General features: G+C 39.9%; 1 protein-coding gene across 1 annotated transcript; it reads right to left on the bottom strand.

The window, feature by feature from the left end:
• SPARCL1 (SPARC like 1) lies at positions 1 to 27,631 on the bottom strand. Its single transcript, XM_075189541.1, has 10 exons — positions 27,602 to 27,631; positions 24,241 to 24,304; positions 17,368 to 18,282; positions 17,222 to 17,282; positions 13,744 to 13,862; positions 13,243 to 13,363; positions 11,018 to 11,154; positions 9,312 to 9,460; positions 7,831 to 7,979; positions 1 to 401 (listed from the first exon to the last, which is right to left on the bottom strand). Exons 2-10 carry the CDS (start codon positions 24,292 to 24,294, stop codon positions 373 to 375), a joined length of 1,734 nt encoding a protein of 577 aa, XP_075045642.1. The 5' UTR covers positions 24,295 to 24,304; positions 27,602 to 27,631; the 3' UTR covers positions 1 to 372.

The raw sequence follows: 27,631 nt of genomic DNA, 5'->3' as shown, positions 1-27,631 counted from the left end.
TACTGGGTATAATTTATTATCTAAGTGAATGGTTGAGATTTTGAGCTAAAATACAAAATATTCCACTATATTGTAAAATAAAATAAACATATTATTCATGATTTTGTAATTACATAATCTTCGCACTAAAAATGCACATTAATATTAGTAAACACACACAAACGCATTTCTTATGAATATGTTACTCCCCCCAGAAAAATGGCAGACACTGAAATAGTCTTTAACCCCTGCACTTGTTTTAGGCATCATAGGGGAATACATTGTTTTCATGTCAAATCTTTTTACATTTGAAGTCCTGTAAACAACCAATAGAACTTGGGGGAAATCAGTTTGAAGCAAAACATTATGATCTTCAGTGTTTTCTGCGAAGATTCAGAACAGGAGATTTTCATCAATATCACCTGAATGGATGGAAGATAAAATAAGGTATTACTTTAAAAAAACATGAATAACTGAATATTGTATATAGGTCTCTATTGCCTCATCATTCTGAGTGTATCCGAGTCTAAATAGTTTTAGTACATAGTTGCCGACTTTGTGACTCTGTCCTCCAGGAGGACAGGTCACATGGGTAGGAGGGGGTGTGGTAACATCTTTGCGTCACCATAGCCATGCCCCCACTATAAATGACTAAATTCACCGCATTGAATAGCGGGGTGGGGCTGAATGACGCAATTTTCGTATCCGGGAGGGTTGCCTACTCTTCCGGGAGTCCGAGAGGACTCCCTGAAATTCGTGAGCCTCCAGGAAATTCCGGGAGAGTAGGCAAGTATGTTTTAGGAACATAAATCAATGTTACAGATTTTCAGCGCTCAAAAATGCATTCTCCTAAGAATATCGGAATTTGTGGAGCTGTATGTATTTGTGAAGGAATTATGTATGGTCCTTCATAATGCTTAGATTGTTAGGTATGACCAATGGTAATTTTAAAAGTAGAGTGTCTTTGCATTATACTAAAATGGTCGTATGTTTCCATAATTTATGCTGTCCTAGGCACTTATAATTGGTTTACTTTGATGCTAAATAAATTCTACATAAACAAAATATTAAAATGACGCATTTTGAAGAAGAAAAGACCAAATGGGGCACAAAGCAGGTTAAACAATTTGGAGCACCCCAATATGATTTATATTGTGACTCTACATATTAACATTGTATTACACAGAAACTAACTGCACCAATATTGCATCCATGCAAATTACACCGGTGTTGCCTCCAAAAGGCAACATCAGCATTACCCCCAACCTAATACAGGGAAATAACTATAGCATTTCCCTATAGACTGACAGCATCAACATTCCACATTAAACACAGCATTCATGCTTGTCAACATTGCAGCCAAGTCCAAGGAACAGATTCAATCCAGCACAAAAAGCCACCGGAACGTCCCACAACAAGACTTCACCGTCATTTTTGCTCGCACCTCAAACAAGCAAAAATGATTTGAGATTCCTCTATCGTAGAAACTGGTACTGCAGTAGAAAATCACAGGTATGTCTGGGGACACACAGAATTGAATCTGCTGATTTTTTCTAAAATCATTGTCATGTTTTGGTGTTTGTTTTGACATAACCAGGCTGGTGTTTTTGTTTTTGAATTTCTATGACAGTGTGGTACCCCAAAGCCCTGTTGAACAGCACAGAGGAGTGCATAAACGCTTTTAAAATGCAGGGCTACAAGGGGTTAATTGTGCTCCTGAAAACTTGTGCCCAGGAGTGATTGACAGGAGGAGGATGAAGGCCCTGATTGGCTGGGGGAGTAACAGGAAGAGGATGTGCAGGGAGGAGGAGAGAGAGAGAGCAGCATGGTAGAAGGAACAAGGGGGAAGATGTGCAGCCGAGCAGAGAGAAGATAAGCTGCTGCCAGAACTGTGACATTGCCAGCAAAGCGGACGGAGAACAGCTGGGGACACGCAGCGGGGCACCAAAGACAGTCTCCACTAACTGCAGAACCGTCTCAAGGTAAAACCGTAGCCTGCAGTGTACTGCACACACCCCAGTGTCAGAGGGAAGAGTGATGAGAGAATCTATCCAAAACTGACATTGCAATCTTGTACAAGGAAGGATTGTGAGAGCTTTTCCCCAGATCATACCTTTACACAGGTTGCAGGGAACAATTAATACGGTCGTTTCAGCTATATCCTGTGTGTGTGCTGATATCTGGACATTGTACCCTGTTGCAGAGCACATGTGCTGATAGAGATTCATTGACTGTTGAGAGAACAGCGCCATCTTGTGGCTGAAATGAGCAACAGCCCTGCTTTCTACTATAATACTTAACCCTTGATGGAAACCTCTGCAGGACATTGGAACACTACCAAATTCCTGTGCACAGGTCACCCCAGGACTGAGTGGAAAATATGGTAACGTTACCGGGGATAATATTGGTGCACCAAATGTTTTAGATGATGTTAATGTTATGTGATTTACCTAAGAATTGATTTATTAATATTGAAGGTGTGACATTCAGTGTTAGTGGTACCGCTGCAATTCAAGTTAACTCAGCAGTAGATGCTAAAAGTGGGGCGCCTGACCCATAGGGAATAGCACAATACCCCAAACACCTGAATAAGAAGGGGCGCGGTAGTGACCGTAAGAGTCTTGATGGGTTATTACTGATGGTTCTTGCATCATCCCCAGTCAGATATTGCTAACTTGAAAGTAGTAACTGTGATTACCAGTGTGCCTTATTAGACAATGTGTATGTTATATGTTAAATGCTATTGTGCTCTATGCTGATCAGACGCATTATTTTGTCATACTATTGAGCTGAAGGGGTCAGTGGCGCGATGTCTTACCGAAAGTATCCTTACCGCATTCTAAATAAAACCAAGTTGTTTGACCAATCCTTGTCCCTTTCATTGAAGTATTTATCTACTGACCACCGGATATCCGAACAGAAAAGAACCTGACTCGTGTCTAGAGGACAAGGTAAGGGATGGATTCCCATCAGTACTCGACCACCACAACAGCATTATTTAACCTAGTGTGTATCAGACCTGATACTTAACACTACTTTGCTTTAAAATTATATTAATCCATCCCACACCACATTTCTGTTTCCAGGCCTCCTTAACCCCTCAATGGACACAATTACTTTGGAATTACTTGATCAGAACAAATTTTAGCATTATTCCTAGGGACTGGATAAACAAGATAATATTTTATTTGTGAGGTATCTTAGGGAAATGTATTGATTTTTGTTTGTTATAGGCAATGCTCTCTTTTTAAATTAATTGCATTTTATACTGTTAGGATTATATATATATATATATATATATATATATATATATATATATATATATATATATATATATATATATATAAAACATATGTTTGTTTGTTTGGGAACTTTTTTACCTTTTACCCCAAAATATATTTAGATACGCCGACATTACCCCCTTGATTTGAAAGGAAGGAAATCATATATTATTAATTATTAGAATTCAACATTTTATTGAATCTATTCAAAATTTCTTTGAAAGCTTCAACGTCAAAACTTCAGGTTTTGGAAAAATGATACTGCTTCATTTTTGATACGAGAGCATCAATATTGGGGCATTTTGATGTCAGAGCCAATTGGATCCAGTCTTCAGCGTCCAAATGATTTCTCTGCTTTGTTTTTATGTTCGTTAGAGTGGAAAATCCTTGTTCGCAAAGGTAGGTTGTTGCAAAAGGCAACAACTTTTTGACTATCTCCTCATGTGCAATTTTGAATGCCTTTGTAGCTGTTGACATCCAAAAATATGACAGATCTGTTTTGTTTTCAAATGCAATACGTGTTTCATTATTGCATCGAAGCTCAAAAAGTGCCTCTGCTAACCCTTGAGGCACTTCTGGTACAACAGCAATTTCACATTTAAAGGGGTCTACAATCTAACTGACAGCATGTGAATTGGCAGCATTACCCCCAGGAATTTAATTTTTACCCCATTTGGGGTAATTTACCCCTGTTCCCTGACCACTGGTTTAGGTGCATATCTTCAAGACCCCTGCACGGATTTGGATGAAACGAACATGAGATGGTCTAGTTGGATCCCGGACAAATTTTAATGGGTTTAGGGACACGGTTGAACCTCCTGTTGGTGTACACTGGCCAGAAATTTGACCCACAGAGCCTGTTCTGAGCCTTCCACTGTATGGATTTGGGTGAAAATTTCAAAAGACTTTTAACATTGGATCCCAAAAGAGACATTTGGGGGTGTAGGTCTCAGTCGGACCTCCTGTTGGTGTGCTGGCCAGAACGTTGACCTGGAGAGCCTGTTCTGGGCCTTCCACTGGATGGACTTGGTTTGTTTGCATTCAGACACCCCTACACTGGATGGGATGCAACCAATGCAAGGTGGTCCAGTTGGATTCTGGCCAGGTTTTAAGGAGGTTGGGGTCCATGTTGGACCTCCCGTTGGTGTACGCTGGACAGAACTGGACAGACCCAGGAAGCCTGTTCTGTGCCTTCCGCTGGATGGATTTGGACAAAACTTTCACAGACTGGTAACATTGGATCCCAGAAAACATACAAGGGGGTTGAGGTTCCAGTAAGACCTCCTATTAGTGTAAGTTGGCTAGAATTTTGACATGGGGTGACTCTTCTGGGCCTTCCACTGGATGGATTTGGTTTGTTTGTCTGTTCGGTTATGCATTCGGAAACCCCTACACGGATTGGGATGAATCCAATGCGAAGTGGTCAAGTTGGATCCTGGCCAGGATTTAGGAGCGTTAGGATCCCGGTTGTGCTCCCATTGGTGTATGCTGGGCAGAACTTTGAACCCGGAAACCTGTTCTGAGCCTTCCACTGGGTGGATTTGGACCAAGACTTCACAGACTGGTAACACTGGATCCCAGAAGACATACTAGCGGGTTCAGGTCCAAGTCGGACCTCCCGTTGGTGTACGCTGGCCAGAGCTTTCACCTGGGTAGCCTGTTCTGGCCCTTCCCCTTGATGGATTTGGTTTGTTTGTCGATCCTGTTATTCATTCGGACACCCCTGTACCGATTGGGAGGAAACCAATGCAAGGTTTTAGGAGGTTTCATGTCCCGGTCAGTCCTCCCAGTGGTGTACGCTGGGCAGAAATTTGACCAGGGGAGCCTGTCCTGAGCTTTCCACTGGATGGATTTGGATGAAAAATTCACAGACTGGTAATATTGTATCCCAAAAGACCTACTAGGGGGTTGGTGTATGATGGTAAGAGATTTGACCTGGGGAGCTTGGACTGGGCTTTCCACTAGATGGATTTGGATAACATTTAATATAAAAACAAAAACAACACTGGGCAGTCACCTAATAGTTTTAAGAGTTAGAAGCACATTTTCTTTTTTTCTTTTTCTTTTTTTAATGTGTCCCACAATAGACACTACAAATATATATAGATTTTTAAAGCATCAGTTCCTTGTAACAATAAAACAACTTGCATGCCCTACTAGCTCCCAAATATACAGTATACAGTACTGGTCCCATGGCCTCAGTATTCATTGTGTAGCACAACTACTTCATAAGTCCCTTTATATAGTAAAGTTGCAATGCACTTAGTACACATTGCGGCTCTCATGCCCTCAGTATACAGTGTGGCTCCTGCCATGGCACTAGTATTGCTAACTCACTACTTGTGCTGCCACTGAAAGAGCCACATGTCATTGTTAACTTGTGGCCTGGTTGTTTTTCATTCACTGAACTCCATCCTTTTGATTAGCAGCACCAAGACGAAGGGCCAAATGTTTGCACAATCCTAATAAGAACCACAGCACATAGCAAAAAACAAATACAATACACACCTGTCCCGGACATTTTCCCTACAATGCTTTTGTTTTCCAAATTGTTCCAAACTGCTGTTCTTCCATCATGGATATCTCCACTGCTGCTCCTCTGTTTCTTATCTTAACCCCCCCCCCCTTTGTCCCGTGTTTACCTCTTATATTTTCCCAGGCTCATCTGCTTGCTGCTCCCATACACCTTCTTGCCTCCCCTGCCTTATATATTACCTGTTTGTCTCCACAATGTCTCTTCTGCCCACTGCCATCCTTTTGTCTCCTATACACTTTATCTCCCCAGTCCCTTGCCTCCCTCTGCCAATGTTTAACCTGTCTCTTTGCCTCATTATTGTTCACCTAGTCTTATATCCTTTCTATCCACTGTTCCCTTGCTTCAATGCCCAAAATAAAACAGAAATATGCCGCCCCTTGTCTGTCCCACTATCTCTCCCCCTTGTATATCACCATTCTTCTGTCACCCCTTATATCTAGCCTGCTCTTAAGCTTGACTGTCTCCATGTCTTATATTTTCCCTTTGCCACATTTTCTTGTCTAGCCCCTTATTTTATTGTCTATATCATTGTCTAACTTTTTCTGCCATCTCCAGGCATTTTGTCTGCTCCCCTTTGCCTCGTTATTTATGCTTGGTCCATGTTGCTCTTGTCTAGCTTTTATTCTCTGTATCTTCTTGACTCAGGCAATGTTTCACTGTTTGTCTTTATTCTTTGCCTCCATAATTTTTGCCTGATATCTGCCTAATTGCTTATTATTTTTCACATGTTTATCCTGGTGTGTTTTTTACATGTTCCCAACATCCATTTCTCTTGTCTGCCTCTGCCCTTGCCTCAATCTCTGGGTGCCTTGTGTCAGGAGATACATAAAGGTCAGCCATCCACTTTTTGTGAAGCGTAGAGGGTGATCCTTGTTCCAACAATCACTGTAGCTTTGACTGCATAGGGCAGGTCACTGCATGTGTTTTACTGTATAACTCTGCAATAGTCTACAGTATTCTATTGCAGATAGTAAGTTGATATGCAGCCAGAAGTACATCAGTGATCATGACAGCGTTCTTCCTAACTCTGCCAACTTGTGCCCTGGCTCTTTTCTAGAAACCGTATGGGTGATTTACAGAAAATAAGAAGCTTCCACTCAACACTGCTCCTCCCAATCCTGACAGATCAATATTGTGATCCCAAACCTCCCAATACTGACCTTGCAATACTGTGGCATCTTGCAACACTTGGAGTTGGGCAGAGAATGAAGGATCCTTATTTAATATAATTCACCCATATATGCAGCTATACCTGCCTATCCTCTGAAGGAATGGCAATGAGAGTAAAGTACAGTTACTTCTAAAGATGACCGGCCCTGACTGAAATTGTATCAAATCTTTAAAATATTTTATCCATCACTTGTTAGTCCTTTCAATGCTGCTCGTTTATACTCTATTTAGCAGTAGGGTAGATCACTGGTCCTGATTAAATGATTATCAAGCCAATAAGAGATGTTTTGACAGGACCAAAAGACAGTACAGTCACCTATTGAGCAGTTTGTCCAACTTTGATGGAAGCTCTATCATTCATTCTGAAGCGAGAATGTAGAGTGCCAAACCCCTCCCAGAAATTGTCTGCAAGTTAGGTCAGTTGAGAATGAAACAAACAAGAAGAACATTTATTGAACAAATATATATATCCAGCCCTGCAAATATGAGCCAATATCAGGGCTTTAACAGTGCTAACAATTTTTTTCTTTATATATTCTATAGCCTATTAAGTTTATCATATCTGCAGTGGGAATTTCAGACATCTGTAGTTCCCTGTGCTTCCCACCTCTGACTTTTTACACAAAATTATTGTTTAAATGGGTTGGTTTTCTTACTGCCTGTAATTGTGTGTATAGTGAACTGAAGACATTTGAAAGGAGCTGTGTGTTCTGACCTGAAAATTGATATATAAGATTGATGTGAGTCAGAGTAGACAGCATGTGATTGGTTGGCCATTGAGGCAGTTTACCTGCTTAAGCATTTTATGCAGTAAATCAATGTATGCAATAGTTGGATATGACTGATTTGACATGTAAATCATACCTTCTCTGATTCCAAAACAAAGGCACCATTCCTGCAGAGAGATGTGTCTGTCATTGTTAGTGTTGCATTCTTGTAAAAATGCGGCCACACAATGTTCCATTGGGATTAGAGGTGCGCGCAATGGAGCCATCTCAGAGACTGTGAGCAGCCTGCAATGCAAAATGAACATGTAAGGTGAACAAGAAAAACTAATGATCTACCTACTATAGCAACAGCTCTTATAGGGGAGCATCTGTAGAAAATCTGTCCCCTCTAAATTAGTAACACTAATATGGCCCAACACATACCTTTTGAGGTTCTTTTAAGTGGTGACCAGTGGTCGTTCCATACTCTTTGCTACTGTGTATTAGCAATAGAAATGAAGATCTACTTCTACTTATTTCATCCAATGAAATCTCAAGGTTTCTGCCCAATTAACTAGAGAGTTTACACCTATGATATCATTCTGTAATACAGTGCAGTACCTCACTGAAACCATTCAGCTTCCTCATTTTCCAGACAGCAATAGTGAAAATGTCAATATTTCCAATATTTTTCACAAGAAAGCATACCTTACATTGCAGTATTAGTCTGTGATGACATTTTCAGGCATTTTACTTTCAAAAGAACGTTTCTGAAGTTAAAACCGTTAAAATTAAATAAAGTGATCCTGACCGAACATCGATTGTAATACTACATACTTTATAAAGATACAATAGAAAAACATTTTAGGGAATTATTATACTTAACTATACCTGATCCTCGCCCTTCCCCCTGATAGTGGTGTCCATCCTCATCTGGATTGTGCAAGCATGAATGAAGCATGAATGTTACTACTAGCACCAAGTCCCCATTCTGCTGGGAAGCATGCATCATCTCAGAGCAGAATGGAGGTTAGGACAGCACATAATGGAATACATTTTTAAAACCTCCAACCTAGATATGGAGCTGTCAAAAAAGTTAAATATGTTTATTTTTTATATAAAACGTCTAGTGTCAGGTCATCTTTAAAGGACTTTTTCACCAAGTACATTTTGTGCATATAGTGCTCATGGCACTCACCCCATACCATGCACTTTGGTGAAAATCCAAGGTCACTTCTTGCTCCCACTGCACAGTGCAGCAACTAATAGTAATATGTGGGAGCCAGCATAAATCGTACAGCGTCAACTTGCTTTCCTTGCGTAGAGCAAGGTTTGACCTTGGTATACCATTGGATATCATGAGACAAAGTGATAAGGTCACTACTTTAGTCTCAAAGCAGCAAATAATCCTCTTATATAAAAATAATACCAATAAAATGAAATAGACAGCTATAAAACTTATGAGGGTAGGATAAGGAAGACTTTTAAATCAAATGAGAGCTTGCAACACTGAGATCATGTTAAGTGCAAAAGCGTTACCAGGCAGGTCTGATATGTAGCAATGTAGACTTCTAATTCAATATGTCAATTATAGTGATAGAGTACTGTGGATATGTGAATTATGTGATGTTAACTTACCTGTCCACTGAGTGTTGATCGAGCTGGTGAAATTGCCAGTGAACTGGATACACATACATGTGGTAATGTTTTTGAAAATCCTTTACCAAGAGATCAATGTTATGATCACCTTCCTCCAGGCGTTTCTCATCTTCATAGATTTTTTTTACCTAATAAAAGAAATCTCTATTCTGTCATATTTAAATATTGTTTTCGGTGCTGAACAATCTCTGAAAGAAGTATAATGTTTATTTGGTCAGATTACATTTCCAGATGCACAGGAAATGCATTGCACATATAGTCAGACACCTGGTGCAGGGAGCGTCCTCCTTTTTAAAGAGCATAACCATAACATCAGTACGCAAGAGTTTCCGTACTCAAAGTACACTACATGGACATTTGGTCACACCTGTTAATTATTGAATTGAGGTGTTTCAATCAGACTCGTTGCCAGAGATGTATAAAATCAAGCACCTAGCCATGCAGTCTCCATTTGCAAACATTTGTGATACTAAATGGGTCGTTCTAAATAGCTCAGTGACTTCAAGTGTGGTACTGTGATAGGATGTCACCTTCTCAATAAGACGGTTCGTGAAATTTCATTCCTGCTGGATATTCCACGGACAGCTGTAAATGATATTATTACAAAGAGGAAGCATTTAGGAACAATAGTAACTCAGCCACAAAGTGGAAGACCACGTAAAATCATAGAGCGTGGTCAACATCTGCTCAACATCTGCTAAGGCGCATGGTGCGCAAAAGTTGTCAACGGTCTGCTGATTCCATGACTGAAGAGTTCCGAACTTCCACTGCATTAATGTAAGCACAAAAATTGGGAGGTGGGAGCCTAATGGAATGGGTTTCCCTGGCCGAGCAGCTGCATGCAAGCCTCACATCACCAAGACCAATGCCAAGCGTCGGATGGAGTGGTGTAAAGCACACCAACACAGCATACCAAATCATTTTGGACAACGCTATGCTTCCAACTTTGTGGCAAAAGTTTGGGAAAGGTCCTTTTCTATTCTAACATGACTGTACCCCAGTGCACAAAGCAAGTACTGCAAAGACATGGTTTGGTGAGTTTAGTGTGGAAGAACCCTGACCTCAACCCCGAACACCTTTGGGATGAACTGGAAAAGAGATTGCGAGCCAGGCATTCTCGTCCAACATCAGTCCCTGACCTCATAAATGTTCTACAGAATGAATGGACACAAATTCCCACAAAAACACTCTAGCATATTGTGGAAAGCCTTCCAAGAAGAGTGGAAGCTGTTATCGCTGCAAAAGGGGCACCAACTCCATATTAAAGTATATGTATTTGAATACAAAGTCATTACAGTCCCTGTTGGTGTAATGGTCAAGCGTCCAAATACTGTTGTCCATATAGTGTAGGTCCCAGATAGATGCATGAGAAGCCTTCATTAGGCCTTCCATGCAAAAAAGCACATATTGACCTATGTCAAATTTGTTTAGATAGTAGCTGCTATATAAGTTTACATAGGACCTTTAAAGGAGTAAAGTTAACAAGAAAAAAGGGTGACAAATCAATTCTCTTGTCTCTCTAAGATTTCACCTGTTAAAAATAGTCTTGGCCAGAGCCACAATGGCATATTAATACTATTATAGGCTCCAATTTAAAATTAAATCACTTTAATTTAATTTAATTAAAATTAACTTAAATTAAATGATATTTTTGGTAAATATGTCCAGTACTTATATTATCTGACCTTGATTCTCTGCTTCTCTGACAAAAGACCAGTATTTTCCAGGCCTCTTTCATAAAGTTGCATGAGAACATTTTTCAGCCAGTCTCTCATTCTGAATGGAAAGTGAACCAGCTCATAGTCTGTGCAGGGAGGGATATCTGTGGCAAAAGCAGAATCATACAAAATAAAACTCTAAAATTATAAACATTGATTAGACTCAACATTATATTCAGAGAATGAAAACTAGAGATGTTCACTGACCCCCGTGTTTTGGTTTTAGTTTTAGATCTGGATTAACTTTGTGTTTTGGTTTTGGTTATGGTTTTTCTCAAAACCCGCCCTCGTTTTGGTTATGGATCCCTATTTTTTCTTAAAATCTTTTTGCTAAAATCACATAATTTGGCTCTTTTTTTTTTTGTTCCTACATTATAATTAACCTCAATAACATTAATTTCCATTCCTTTCCAGTCAATTTATGTCAAGGGACAAGAGCACTGCTACCCCTGTTTCTGTGTGAGCGATGGTGCTGGATTTCCTGGGGAGGGAATTACTTATGGAATCCAAAACTTGCCAGATCCGACAACGCAACAATGACGTTTTGCCTTGATTCAGATCCAAGGATGCGCAAAAGTACCGAGCCGGCTCGCGAGCCTACTCAGATCCCCTAAGTTCGGGTGGGTTCGGTTTTCCGCCCAAGCATCTCTATTCAAAACTCCAGCTTTTAACACACAGTTAGCTGAGCTTTTAATAGTTAAGGCTGGACATTCTAGTAACATGAACCGCTTAACATCCCAGTGGCGCAACCAGGGGGGGTTTCTGAGTCTCTAGAAACCCCCCCAGCGCTAACTAAGTGGCCACTGTCCTATACAGCAGCCGCTGCGCTGTCAAAGAAGCGTCCGTGGCTGTGCTGTATTGTATACAGCACCGCCGCAGACGCTTCTTAGACAGCGCCGCGGCTGCTGTATAGGACAGCGCTGGCGAAACGGAGCTGCCAGCAGCTCTCTCTCGTTTTTTTTTTTTGGGGTCGGCGGGGAGAAACCCCCCCCCCCCCGACAATCCTCCGTGCGCCCCTGCATCCTGTACCACATGGTATGAACAGAAAGACATTGGGCCTGATTTATCAAGGCACGCATTCTTAGCGCAGCATGCGTTTGTTCAAATTGCACTTAATCAGCTCTGCGTACTCCAGAATTCAGCAAGGAACGGATCTGAAGATATCTACGCTGATGACTTCAGGTGTAGGTCTGCTCTGCTACACAGGACACTGCAGAATTTGTCCAATACCTATGTGGATTATACATTTGCAATAGAACACACAGAAAGAAAAAGTATTACATGAATGTCATCTGTTAATAATATAGGCATTAGAGAAAAAAAATTTCTTTTAATAATTTCTTCCCCCCATGAAATACATTTATAGGGATGTTCTTAATGTTTACAGAACATAAAGTACATTTTTACAGTTGCTCCTGATTGCAAACACTTGTTATAGCATGCATACAAGACTGTCATTAACACTAATCAGGACTTAGACTAGCCCTGTAGCTGGAGCAACAGTTATGGCAGACAAGCAACTATGAGCCGCTCAGAGCTTGATTCGGAAGTGGCTGCATGCGCTGGAGCGTGGCACGCCCTTAATGTACATTGACTATGGATAAACGCTCCTTCCCTGTCCAGTTCATTCCCTGAAGTCGTAGGTTATAGGAAGTGTCCTTTGCGTTCGAAGACAGAGCGGAAAGGGTTGTGTTTATATCCCGGTTCTGGGCATACGCAGAGTGATTTTGTATACAATATACTCAAAATCGGCAGATACGTGCTTTGATGAATCAGGCGCATTGTTTCTCTGCGCGGACATTTTTTCATGCTACTTCAAGCAATACTCTGTTTTAAAAACAGGGAATGTAAGTTTGGTGTGAGTTGGTCATTGTAATATTTATTACAATACATGGAACTATTGTAATAAATGTTTTAGTACAGAGTATATGAAAAATGTATTAGGTGATTGTGGTGAGTGCAGAGTATCAATGTCTTTTTGTTTGCATGCCTGCTAGAATAGTGGCAAGCTTACATATTGAATGTTACAAATTTTATCTTTCAAATAAAAATAACATACATAAGATAATAACAATAACATTTTTTTAATTAAATAATTGATCTTCAACGGATTTGGAGAATGGCATATTATGCTGAAAAGGTGGGGATGTGTGTAATGTACATATACAATATTGTGATTTCCGGTGCCTTACACTTGCATGGTCCTTGATAGTCCAGATGAAGATGGTTTCCTTCCTTTGTTCCTTGAAGTTGACATTTTGTGCCAAAAAGGTGACAGACACTGTTGTAAGTTTTGTTATCTGTACCACAAACCTGAAGATGCCAAAACAAATAATTAGTAGTTAGATAAATATAAAATATTAAGCACGTTTTTAATTTTGAGCATACTCAAGTAATAAATATAATGTAAACACTGAAATAATATCTGTTTGTTAAGCATTTTCACATTGTAAGCCTCTTTCAATGGCCCAATTTCACAGGAGTTGTGTTATTAAACAAATCCCTGAAAATAACATTTGCCCTATGGCACTTGTATTTCAAAGTAACAGAATGCCCCAAACAGCTCTAGTGTCTCAACAAATGTATTTCATGATTATACGAATTAGTGTCAAATAAAAAACTATTTGGCGTGACCTCAAAAAACATATAAATATATAAGTGTAAATGTGTAAAAAAGTATTTTTTTCACTTACACGATCGTTTAAGTTAACAGGTAAACAAAAGTCTGGATCTTGACAAGCGCAGAAAGGGTTTCCTTGTCCATCAATCTTACATGTCTTACCCCTTTTACAGTGGAAATCGTTGCATGGATCTGGCAAAAAATATAACATACAACACTGAAACTGTAACTCTCTCAGGACACCCTGTGGAGACTCACTGCTATGGCAAGAGATTTTACACACATTACATTGGTTTCATTCAAAATCGTTTGAGCTACTGTAGTTTAGATTTGTTTATTAGGATATTGGTGGTCATTTACAAAGCAAATGGATATTTTTTTTACTGTTGAACCAGTTCCACCTGATGATCATGCATTTGTAATGTCATATGTAGTCTTTCTTATTTAGTAGTAGCTATTATGGTTAAGATTGATGGTGTTTCTTATGGATAACTATGTAGTTGCAATTATGCTTGCACCTATGTGCTTAAACCACTAACGTGTTTTTGGCATATGCACCATGAGTAACAAAGGGCAGATAGGCCAAATTCGAAAGCATTTTCAATGTTGGGGTCACAGAGCCTTTTACCACGCAGAAGGCGGAGTTCAGCTTTGCTGCGCAAGATGCTTATATCCCACAGTAATGCACCAAAAAAACAATGTATTTGCTACTAGACAGTACATTTGATATAAGCAGGGCCCAAATGTCATCTTTCCTGAGCTATTGATAGCCTGAATAAGGGTCAAACAAGTCGAAGGTACTGAAGACACAATGAAACAAAGTCCGACCTATACAATTGCACTGCTTCATCTGGTCAAATTGACTCACTTTCAGAGGAAATATATAATATAAGTGTAGCTTTTAGGTTTTTTTGTAACTTAACAGTATTACATATTGACATGACTCTTATTTTCTGCTTTTTAAGTAAAAAAAAATGTTGTACTAATTACTCTGCTCATTTAAAAAACAACAACAACAGACTAAAATATAACCATGCCAGCCTATGCCAAGATTATCATGAAATGATGAATGGTGGCCTGGGATTAGCAAACATAAGCTACTGAACAAAGCATCTCTCAGACATGGGAGTACTCACAAGACGAGATCTGCAAAGCATAGTGTAGTATTATTTTGATGGAGTAATACATAAAAACAACAGATATCACATTCTATTCCAGAAAATGTTACTTGCTTGATTACCTTGTCACTCTCCTTTGTTGGCAGATCCTCCATAGTATTGGTATCGTTCAGGAAATATATCATTACTATATGATCAGAGTATTTTCACTATATTTTTTTAAGCCTTCAGCTCAAAGTCTACTTCATCTATAGATTATAAAGCTACAGATTGTTGATTTACAGAATATTATAGATAATTTAGTTCAGATAATCTTATTTCCCTGCAAATATTGAACTGTTAACATGACTGGAACCATCCAGAGTAACAAAAAAGAAACATCATCATTAGTCCAATTAAGGTAGCCCTTAAATGTCAAAATTATCATGAAAAATGTTCCACAAATCGAATACTGTTGAACAAAGCATCTGTCAGACGAACACATATAATGCTTATGTGTAAAATGTCAGCTATGTATTTTTATTATTATTATTATTATTATTATTGTAGATTTGTAAGGCGCCACAGTGCTCCGCAGCGCTGTACAGTAGGGAAAACAGGACTTACATAAAGCAAGGAAACAAGGCCTTAACTAGGGCTGTGCGACGGGGGCGACCGCCCAGGGCGCAACGCTGAAGGGGGCGCAATTCAGGAACATTTTAGGTTAATTTGGTTAAAATTCAGTGCTAGGGGGGCGGCATTTGTCTTTCTCGCCCCAGGCGCTAGAATTCTAAGTTACAGCTCTGAAGGACATACATAAAACAAGGACATACAAGGCACACAAAATAAATGCAGACATGAAAACACATGGTATGGAGGGCCCTGCTCATTAGAGAGCTTACATTGTAAGTGGAAAGAGGGCAAAGCTGAAACAAGAGGCGCGAGTGTGGCTTAGAGTGGAGATTGGGACAACTGTGAGGGTGTAATAGTGTGAATAGTATAATCAGGGATAAGGAAAGCTTTAAAAAAAGAGATGAGTTTTTAGAGAATGTCTAGAGATTTGAAGGCTGTGGGAAAGCCGGATTGGGCATGGTAGGGAATTCCGTGGGGAGCAGCACGGGAGAAGCCTTGTAAGCGAGGTGGGAGGAAGCATATGCTGAATAAAATGTGCTAAGCTGAATAGCACATGCTATATATATATATATATATATATATATATATATATATATATATATATATAATATTTGTTTTAGCACTGCATTTTTTGTTTTTCTGTTGGCTTACTATGTACTGAGGGTTGCAGCCTCCTTTATGCAGCAGCTTTATTTTATTACACTCATTTAGATTCTTTTGGGCACCCTTTATAAGGTTTGTTGTTTATTTCTTCTGGTTAAGTCAAACATACATAAATTTATCTCAAAATTATTCTTATAAAGAACAATTAAATTGTTGTGTCCTTTACCAACTGCTTTGCACACGTTACATGAGCATGATTAAACAAATCCATAGGCAGCTAGGCCAGCCTGTGACTCTAGAGCCACATGTGGCTCTTTGATCTTTGAAATGTGGCTCCTGACCAGAAGCATAAGCAAAGTATAGTTGTCCAGGCATTGGCAGGGGCAGATTGAAAAACATTCAGCTGTTCGAGTGACTGGGAGCAGTCGTGTCTTGTGACTTCCTCTGAACAATGCAAGGAGATCACAGTGTCACAAACAATCCAATCAGGGAAGGAGAGGGAGAGTGTAGTTTAATGTGTGTAGGTCATGTGTGGTTCACAATGGGCATGGAAGGGGTATGTGTGGAGGTCTGATGGTATGTATGAAGAATGTGGATAGATCTGATGGCATGTGGAGACATCTGGTGGCATTAGGATAGGCTGAAGGGTATGTAAAGGGCATATGGAAAGGTCTCATGGCTTGTAAGGGGCATGTGCTGAAATCTGGTGGCAGCTGGGGAGGTATAATGGCAATTGGGGAGGTATGATGTGCATGTGGGAATATCTGGCAGACATTTATGGGGCATGTGGGTAGATTTGACAGCATTCAGAGAGGTCTGATGACGTACGGAGGCTGATGTGTATGTAAGGGGGGCATGGGGAGATCTAATCGCAAGTGGGTAAATCCAATGGGCATGTAAAGAGGTCTGAGGGATTGTAGATACAGAAGCAGCGTGATCTACTGTTGAGAGACTATAAGTAGCCTTTTGAACCCTCCTCCGCTGGACACAGTAGTAAGGTATTAGCTGTGCAGTCCAGAGCTGTGCTGATTTTATGATTATTCTGGACATGAAGGATACTTTCCTTTTTTGCTTAGCAAGATATTGTAAATTATGTTATGTATGGTATGCATGCACATGTTTATATACTGGGTATATGTATATGCTCACACATATAAAAGGTAAAGTTGGCTCTTTGCAGAATCTATAGATATTTTGAGTTAGGCAGTTGTCACTTACCGGTGGATTTGTTCATTGCAGTATTACTATCTTCCTCTTTCTCCATAGCAGAATGAAAGTCCTTAATAAAAAAAATAAAAATATGATGTCAACTTTGTTTATTATAATTAAGTGCACTGTAACTGGCTGCCTTTTCTTATACTCACATGGTCGCCGTGATCCACATGTAGATCGCTAGTATTGAAATTATTTATAGGATTCTTGAGAGAGTTGGGAGAAGCAGAGTCTTTATTTGTATTGCTTTCATTTTGGTCGTTGTCAGTTATTTCGCCAGTGTATTCAACCTCTGGTACATCCCCTCTTACTTTATAAAATCCAGTAACAATATCATCTCTTGATTGCTGATTATTCTCCTCACCTTGAGATGTTTCTTGCTGACTTATGGTAAAACCACTTGAAAGAAATCTCAGGTTGGTATAATTTTTTCCATGGATTAAATTCTTACTTTTACTCTTCCTGCTATCATCAACCTCATCGTCATTATCCTGTTCACTTATATGAATTTCACTTTCTGATGTATTGTGAAAGATAACATCTTCTTGATTGTTTTTTTTTATATAGATCTCATTGTATGTCTCATTTTTGACTCTTTCTTCACTTGTGTCATCATTCTGGGTAGTATTTAAAACATATATTATATCTTTGTCATCATATGCCTCTTCTAACATATTGATGTACTCTTGCTTGTCATTCTCATCTAGCTCTACACTTTGAATGTCGGGCTTCATTAGAGAACTTTCATATTGCTCTGAGGATTCATCAGTAGAAAATTCATACTCTTCATTCATTTCTTCCTTTTCATATTGTATAGGATTATTTTGGCTTTCCTTGCTGTCCAAGAGTGGTGACATATTATTACTACCTTCTCCACTATTTAGATTCAATAAAAATTCCACGGGAAATGAGCCTGACTTCTGTTTGGGATCTTTGGTTTGAATACGTCCAGTACCTATTTGTTGGTATCTATGTTCAATACTTTCTTCCACATCAATGATTCTTAATTGCTCACTTTCATCTTTCTCTTTATTGGCATCCTTGTGCTCCTCTGTGCTTTCATTTAGCTAAATGAAATTAAAATTAAATCAATGGGACTTTTTCATAAAAAAAAAAAATTGTGTTTAAATGAAAGAACACATTCTCAAATTCTCAAACACAACGCAAATAGACTTCTCCAATTACTACATGTACTCTTATCCTTACACCCATACAAATGGATGCGCTTATCTTCTGAACAGATCTCCACATTTGTCTTCTGGTATTGTTCTATCATCCTTCAAGTATATATGGGTCACTCCAACCCTTAAAGATACATGCTTTAACCCATGTGGCTTGTCCAGCTTTCTTCCTGTCTCATTAAAATTATTTATTAATTGGACATTTAAAATAATGGATTACAATAATAATCAGGATGATTTTTCTCTTTTACTGGTACTTACCCCTACTTTTCTTTCTATCTTTCTTTCTTATCTATCTTAATTTCTCTAGCAATGATAGAGCCTACACTTGCCGTATGGGTACCCCATCTAACCTATAAAACAGTGCACAATAATATTAATCTCAGTACTCAGTTAAAACAATATATTTAATCAAAGAAAGAGACAAAGCTGTCACGCAACCTTCCATTTGCTCCTAATATACAGTATAGCTCAGTTAATGTGATAATCTGCTGAAAGAAGAATGGGGACTAATGGGCTCCAGTCTCCAATAAGTTGACTGAGTTAACTAATACTTTTATATAATGTACTTTCAAATAATTTTGAATATTTCAAAATGTTAGGTCACAACAACAGTTGTTATTTTTATGTATTGTTTTAAGACATCTTAAGTGCCCTGGAAACACAATTATTCTGTCCTTCTATCTTGTCTTCTTTAAATGTTTAAATGTGTGTGGGTGCACCTCCCCTCACTAATTATTGACATAATTATATAATCATAGAGGGATTGATTGATATGGACTTGTGTCAATTACAGATATAGATATATCCTTTAACAAATGCATTGCAAACAAAATTCAAAAAGTTCAAACCATCTCCTTGTCCCCAACATGCATTCAACACAGTGTGGACACAAATCTGTGTGGATCCTTAGTTGGGAGAAATGGGAAAAGATGTAGTAATGTCACCTAGAAAGGTTACTACTTGCATCCGCTAGTAGTAATGAGTTTTTTTTGTAGCAGGCCAATGCACCCAGAACTTGCTTGACTAAAATTAACAAGCTGACTGCTATCCACAACCTCTTTCTATCCAACTCCTTTAACCTTCTTGCCGTTACTGAAATCTGGCTCTCCGATTCTGATACTACTTCCCCCGCTGCCCTCTCCTATGGTGGCCTCTCCTTCACCCACTCCACCAGGCCTGGTGCCCGCCCAAGCGGTGGAGTTGGCCTCCTCCTCTCCTCCACCTGTACTTTTCGTGTTATTCCCCCTGAACCCTCCCTCTCCTTCTCCTCCTTTGAAGCTCACTCCATCCGCCTCTTCTACCCCATCCACCTCCGTGTCACTGTCATCTACCGCCCTCCTGGCCCCACCTCCCTCTTCCTTGACAACTTTGCTAGCTGGCTTCCTCACCACCTCTCCTCCGATCTCCCCTCAATCATTCTCGGTGACTTTAACATCCCCATCGACAACCCCACCTACCCTGCTTCCAGCAAACTGCTCACCCTCTCTTCCTCCCTTGGTCTCACCCAATGGACCTCCTCCTCTACCCACTGCCTTGGTCACTCCCTTGATCTTGTCTTCTCCTACCTATGTAGTCTCTTCGACTTCTCCATCTCTCCCTTTCCTCTATCCGACCACCATCTCCTCTCCTTCTCTCTCTCCTCTTCTCCTGCCCCCCTCCCCCTGCCCAAACCTACTCTGTCCATACGCAACCTTGATGCTCTCTGTTCTCCTCTCTCGATACCCTCCTTTCTCCCCTTTCCTCCCAGGCCTGCCCCAACCAGGCGGTCTCCCTCTACAATCACACTCTCACCTCCGCTCTGGACACGGTCGCCCCTGCCCACTCCGTCCAACCCCGCTGCTCCAAACCCCAACCCTGGCACTCCAAATTTACCCGCTTCCTCCAAAAATGCTCCCGTACCGCCGAACATCACTGGAGAAAATCCCGCTCCCTGGCTGACTTCCTCCACTTTAAATTCATCCTTTCACCCTACAGCTCTGCCCTCTCACTCGCTAAACAATCTTTCTTTAAATCCCTCATCTCTTCCCAGTCCTCTAACCCCCGCCGCCTCTTCCCCACCTTCAGCACTCTCCTGGCCCCCTCCCTCCTCCCTGACTGCCTCCGATTTTGCCTCCTTCTTCTCCTCTAAAATCGAGGCCATCCGACTTGAAATCTCCTCCTCCACTCTCTCTTCCACCCCTCCCACTCTTCTGTCCTCCCCCCCAACTACCTTCCCCTCCACTCCTTCCGTCCCACCCCCGGCGAGGAAGTCCACTCTCTCATTTCATCCTCCCCCCCACTACCTGTCCCCTGGATCCCATCCCCTCCCACCTTCTTCGCTCCCTTTCCCCCACCACCCGCTCCCACCTCGCTCACCTCTTTAATCTCTCCCTCTCCACTGGCATCTTCCCCTCCTCCTTCAAACATGCTCTCGTATCCCCCATTCTTAAGAAACCTAATCTCGACCCCACTTCTTTCTCAAACTATCGCCCTATATCTCTTCTCCCTTTTGCCTCCAAAATTCTCGTCTGCAGCCGTCTCACCTCCTACCTTTCTGAATACTCCCTCCTTGATCCTCTCCAGTCTGGTTTCCGCCCCCTCCACTCCATTGAAACTGCTCTGGCTAAAGTCACCAATGACCTCCTCTCTGCTAAAGCCAGGGGCCACTTCTCCCTTCTCATCCTCCTTGACCTCTCTGCAGCCTTTGACACCGTTGACCACCCCCTCCTCCTTCACACCCTCCAGTCTTTCGGCCTCTCCGGCCCAGTCCTGTCCTGGTTCACCTCTTACCTTACTCACCGATCCTTCTCTGTCACCACCTCTGGGTCTCTCTCCCCCCTGTCCACCCTTCCAGTCGGGGTCCCTCAGGGCTCTGTTCTGGGACCCTTACTCTTCTCTCTATACACCTACTCCCTGGGTGAACTCATCAGCTCCTTCGGCTTCAGCTACCACCTTTACGCTGACGACACTCAACTATACCTATCCTCTCCTGATCTCTCTCCCTCCCTCCTTTCTAGGGTGTCCACCTGCCTCTCTGCCATCTCCTCCTGGATGTCCTCTCGATTCCTCAAACTTAACCTTGCTAAAACTGAGCTCATAGTTTTTCCTCCCTCTCATACCTCATCCCCTTCTGACCTCTCCATCACTGTCGACAACACCTCTATCTCCCCTGTCCCCAAAATTCGCTGCCTTGGTGTCATCCTTGACTCCTCTCTCTCCTTTGGCCCCCACATCCTCTCTCTTGCTAAATCCTGCCGCTTCCAGCTGCATAACATCGCTCGCATCCGGCCCTTCCTTTCCCAAGATGCCACCAAATGCCTTATCCACTCTCTGATCATCTCCCGCCTGGACTACTGCAACCTCCTCCTCACTGGCCTCCCCCACTCTCATCTCGATCCCCTTCGATCTGTTCTTAACGCTGCCGCTAGGCTTATTTTCCTTTCTCACCGCTCCTCTTCTGTCTCCCCCCTCTACCTAGCCCTTCACTGGCTCCCATTCCCCTTCAGAATCCTCTTTAGGCTCCTCACACTCACCTACAAGGCGCTCGCCAACTCCACTGCGCCCTACATCTCCACCCTCCTCTCTATTCATGCTCCATCCCGCCCTCTCCGTTCTGCCTCTGACCGTCGCCTCTCTTCCCCCCTTATAACCTCCTCCCACGCGCGTATCCAAGACTTCGCCCGCGCTGTCCCCCTCTACTGGAACAAGCTCCCTCCCTCCATCAGAACTTCCCCTAATCTGTCCGGTTTCAAACGGGCCCTAAAAACCCACCTTTTTCTTAAAGCCTTTCTGTCTCCCACTTAACTTCCTACCTTATCTTCTGCCTCAGTCCCCCTACTCTCCCTCTCTCCCCTGTGTCTCTCTGTCTGTCCACCCCTCCCCTTAGATTGTATGCTCCTCTGAGCAGGGCCATCTCTTCTCCTGTTTCCACCACTTCTAACTCTGCTCTCCAGCTACTTAGCCCTCCTCCTCGAGGCTCCACTCCACGTCCACTCTCGCTCCCTCCTCCCCCCTGGGGGTCTCCCTGTCTTCCGCGCCCTCCTTCTTGTGCCCCGTCATTTGTGGATCCTACCTCCCCCTTCCCCGCCCTCTCTAGCTGTGCATTGAGCTTACTGAGTTGCTGTGCTTACTATTTACTGTACTGTGCTGTCTCCCATTGTATTGTAATTTGTTTGTCTCTGTACGGCACTGGGGACGCCTTGTGGCGCCTTATAAATAAAAATTAATAATAATAATAATAATAATAAAATAAACAACTTCTTCATAAATCAGTTCTTGCAGCGTATTAGTGAGGGCAAAAGGGATCAGTATACAAATTATGTGGTAAGTAGACACAAGAACTTACTGTCAGACTAAAAAATAGCAATTCACCATGTTTTGGGAACAAGGGTGTTTCCCTTACTAGCATAAAGTGTTTCCCTTACTAGCACAAAGTTTTTCCCTTACTAGCACAAAGTGTTTCTCTTACTAGCACAAAGTGTTTCTCTTACTAGCATAAAGTGTTTTCCTTACTAGCAGAAAGTGTTTCCCTTACTAGCACAAAGTGTTTTCCTTACTAGCACAACGTGTTTCCCTTACTAGCACAGAGTGTTTCCCTTACTAGCACAAAGTGTTTCCCTTACAAGCACAAAGTGTTTCCCTTACTAGCACAAAGTGTTTCCCTTACTAGCACAAAGTGTTTCCCTTACTAGCACAAATTGTTTCCCTTACTAGCATAAAGTGTTTCCCTTACTAGCACAGAGTGTTTCCCTTACTAGCACAAAGTGTTTCCCTTACTAGCACAAAGTGTTTCCCTTACAAGCACAACGTGTTTCCCTTACTAGCACAAAGTGTTTCCCTTACTAGCACAAAGTGTTTTCCTTACAAGCACAAAGTGTTTCCCTTACTAGCACAAAGTGTTTCCCTTACTAGCACAAAGTGTTTCCCTTACTAGCACAAATTGTTTCCCTTAGTAGCATAAAGTGTTTCCCTTACTAGCACAGAGTGTTTCCCTTACTAGCACAAAGTGTTTCCCTTACTAGCACAAAGTGTTTCCCTTACAAGCACAAAGTGTTTCCCTTACTAGCACAAAGTGTTTCCCTTACTAGCACAACGTGTTTCCCTTACAAGCACAAAGTGTTTTCCTTACTAGCACAAAGTGTTTCCCTTACTAGCACAAAGTGTTTCCCTTACTAGCACAAAGTGTTTCTCTTACTAGTACTAGCACCTTTCACTAACACCTCTATGGGGCACAGGATTATTACAATTTCCAGCTTTCATTATTTGCCATGATTTTGCAAAAATCATGTTTGCTATGTTGTTTTATATTTTGCATGTTTAAAAATTATTTTAAATAATTTCTGTTCAGTCAAACATGAACAAAGACCATACAACTTCAAAAAAAAAATTTTAGTCGTTCTATGACACAATTACATCGATACATAATTATTTGTTACATTCTTGACACCTAGAAAGTGTGTCCGGACATATTTTTGAGTCATGACACCAAGCTGGATGTGTCACAATAATACAATATAAGACTTAAATAAAGTGAAAATATATAGTAGGTGTTATATGTTTACATATCTGCAGTTGACATTAGCTGTAATTAATTTTAGTTTAAACATAATACTTTTTATTATGATGCTGTTATTAGTTAGTGCAATATTTCAACATTGGTATGTCATGAAAAAATGAGTCATGTGGTATGTGTTTCATTGGATGTGTCTCAACCACAGGAAGGATGGGAATTACTGAGCAACATATTATTCCCAGTTCTCCAGAGCAAAGTGTATAGTTAAGAATCCTAAATAAAAATGATAAAAATATAGACTACCACAAATAATATATATTAAATAGGTAAGAGCTGAAACATTTACTTACGTGTGATGCAAAATTGACTCCAACAAGACAAACTATCAGAATAATAGAATTCATTACTTCACACCTGTTAAGTAAAAATGGGTAAAACAAGTTATAGTAAATAAAATGACAAAATATTTGCTGTGATGAACATGTCTACAACATATCATATGTTCATATAATAAAAAGTAAAATACCAGTGATTTAAAAATTTATTTAGAAATCACAGTTGCAGTTATAATAACAGTCTGGCCCTTACATTCCTAAGTTCTGGTTGGGATCAGTTGAGAAATGTCTTTATGTTACCCAACCTTCAATTTATGGTATTTTATGTCAGTAAGCTTTTACATTCCCTGATTTTTCCCAAATTATGTTTCTTATGATGTAAACTCACCTGAGTCCTATTTTCATGCATCTGTATCGGCACTGCAGGATATATTATTTTTAGATTTATTGTGTAAAAATGTTCAAATAGTGACGATTAACCCCATCTTATGCTAATCAGATGCGCTAAAGTGTAATTTTTGCTGTTAGATAATTAAATGAGCAACTAATCCAATTGTACATAGAATGCCTGATTCATGTGCAGACTTGCGTAGTGTATCTTGCGTGCAATAGCTCTGCACATGCCCAGAAACGAACATTACGGCAATAAACGCAAGTGCATGCAATTCATGTCTGAATGCAAATGACACTTACGACTCCCTATGACTAGAGAGTTGGATAGGATGGGAAGAGGTGGTAAATAGTACAGTACGGGCGTTCCAGCACAGATGTGGCTGATTCAAGATCTGTATTTGTCGTTGTTTCCATCCGTATCCTTTACACCTGCTACAGGGAAGGTTATAATGTTGACTGGTAGGGATGACTGATAATCTTTGATTTAAAAAAGACGGTTTTCTCCTGGACAAACCATGTTACAATCAAGGGGTGCATATTAGTTTATTATTTTGCACATAAGTTAAATATTGGCTGTTTTTTTCATGTAGCACACAAATACTGGATAGCTTTATTTGTACACTGAAATTTAAAGTTGATCTAGGACATACCCTTCCCCAACTATAAATCTGTCCCCACATTTTAAATTGAGCTCCCCCTCCAATGCAAAATGGTTTTGGCAAGATGCAAAGTTACTCATTTTTTTTGCATTACTTTCCTTAATGAATCAGGCCCGACATGTATGCGCTGCCAGTAGCTATCACAGAAAAACTGTATGCAACTAATATGTACTATAATGCATTGTATGTACTGTGTGGTGCATTGGAAGCATATTTATTCATGTAAATAATTTGATAAATAATTTAAACAAAAAAAATATACTTTTAAGAGTTGTTATTTTATTCATTATTAATTAAAAGTTTTATACATTCTGATGTGACCTATTATTGTACACATGCATGCATATATACTGCAGTCTGTTCTGGGTGTATACATAAAGCAGGTACTGTTTAGACAGAGCATACTTACATCTAGATTCAAAATAGAATTTTGAGATACGTTTGGATTTGAATAAAGTTTTTTAGAATCCAACTTACGTACGAGTTACTTTTTTACATGAATCAGTCCCAGATGGAAGGGGTTTGGCTGTTCATCCAAATAAACCAAGATAGTTGCCCGCACCCCCACCCCCCCCCCCCCTCACACACAAAGATTTTAGTGATTTAGCAAATGTGCAGCAATAACATAGTCTGATCATATAATTTAATTGAAAAAATAAGCTAGCCATCTCCTTTGCCACTGATTTTGATATGTCAGTTTCATCTTCTCTAATCACACATCATGCCCATACAAAATAATACTGCACATTGAAAATGTTTGAAAAAAACCTTAGAGCTCAATTTACTAAGAATCGTTTTTGGTGGCGATTTTAAACCGCAACACAACGCCGGTGGTTTAGTGCTCCAATTTACTATAGGGCAGTTTGAGGATGCGATATAAAATGCCTGGAGGTGGGTGGTGGATTGCAAACATTTAAACCGCTGGCGGTTTAGTCGAAACCACAATCAAAGTGACAGGTGTTTTAATACCCGTTTCTGATTGGCTTGAAAACTCAAACATGCTGTTTGTCTATCTTGCCTTTCAGAGTATAAGAAGAAGCACCATAGAAATTTAAATTATGGGGAAATCATAATTTATTGTTTAAGGGGCAAATTGCATTTATAATTAACTTATGGTGCAAATTTTTATTTTTTTAACATTATAGGTACAAAATTATTGTATAATTATATTATGGGGCACAATGTAATGCCACATTGTGCATCATAAATAATTATATCCACCATTAACAATCATTACCCAGCTAATATAATTATATAATCATATTATCCCCATAATATAATTTATTTATTATTGATGCATATAAACCAACTCTCAAAATCACCATCTTTTCTATAGACTTATCCTTCTTTTAGATTTTAGATAAACCTCCAATAAGTATCTGTCTGATTCCTAAATTCAATGTAATTTAATTCAAACAATATTTTGTGAAATACATTGCTTGGTGGTACTTTATTCCCTGGTATTTCCGTGGTATCTTATTTTATTGCCATGTTTACAGTAATCTATTTAAATAGATATTATAAAGTCTAGGGCATTGACTATATATATATATATATATATATATATATATATATATATATATATACAAGCAAAAGTGCACGTATTACCACTGGTCTGTAACTGTCATTCTTTGGCTAGCTGAAAGGAATACAAGCCAATATTCTCAATAAAAGTAAAAATGTGATGTCATTTTACTTTTTCCTAAAACTTCACAATCAAACCCCAATCTGCAACCTGTGGGCAATGCCATTTTCCTGTGTTAAAACTGGACTATTTGGGGGATGAATAAATATCTTGATTTCCCTCTAGAGTCCTATGTGATCTTAGTTCACTACATTTTATAGGGAAGCTTGATAAAATATTGCATCATAAACTGGTAATTCCTAATACAAAAAGTACTTTATGAGCAGATTATCTCTTAATATATATGAGATAACATGGCACTCACAGTGATGTCTATTACCAACTTACAGTGAAATATAAAATGTTACCTATAATACATTGAATGTATTATTTTAAGTTCACATAATAAACCTTTGAAAGTGTTTGGGTTTGCAATAGATGATGCCAACATTTAGACTGGTTATTATTGATACTTATATTATAACATGACTATATCACTACAATAATAGAAAAGCCATAACATGACTATTACATGACTACAATAGATGTATATAATGATGTAAAATAATATTTTTTCATAGTATACAAACTGAAACTACTGCACGTTCCTAAATACAAGAGCCTTAGGGATCATTATGACCTTGTATAACTCAATCTCAGATATAAATGTGTCAAATAATAAAAGTCATAGAGCCATTACCTTCGTGTATGAGAGCCCACAGTATTACCA

The sequence above is a fragment of the Mixophyes fleayi genome, chromosome 1 (assembly GCF_038048845.1).
Source record: "Mixophyes fleayi isolate aMixFle1 chromosome 1, aMixFle1.hap1, whole genome shotgun sequence".
Classification (NCBI taxonomy): domain Eukaryota; kingdom Metazoa; phylum Chordata; class Amphibia; order Anura; family Limnodynastidae; genus Mixophyes; species Mixophyes fleayi.
The sequence above is the reverse complement of the archived record's forward strand: the minus strand, read 5'-3'. Positions and strand labels throughout refer to the sequence as shown.

What these genes read in the sequence shown, in the direction of transcription:
- SPARCL1 (XM_075189541.1), bottom strand. Translation starts at nt 24,294, where the DNA reads ATGAATTCTATTATTCTGATAGTTTGTCTTGTTGGAGTCAATTTTGCA. An exon ending in CTATCAAGGACCATGCAAGT is followed by an intron (nt 11,155 to 13,242) that starts GTAAGGCACCGG and finishes CTTTTGCCACAG; the next exon opens with ATATCCCTCCCTGCACAGAC. An exon ending in GATCAACACTCAGTGGACAG is followed by an intron (nt 7,980 to 9,311) that starts GTAAGTTAACAT and finishes TTTGCATTGCAG; the next exon opens with GCTGCTCACAGTCTCTGAGA.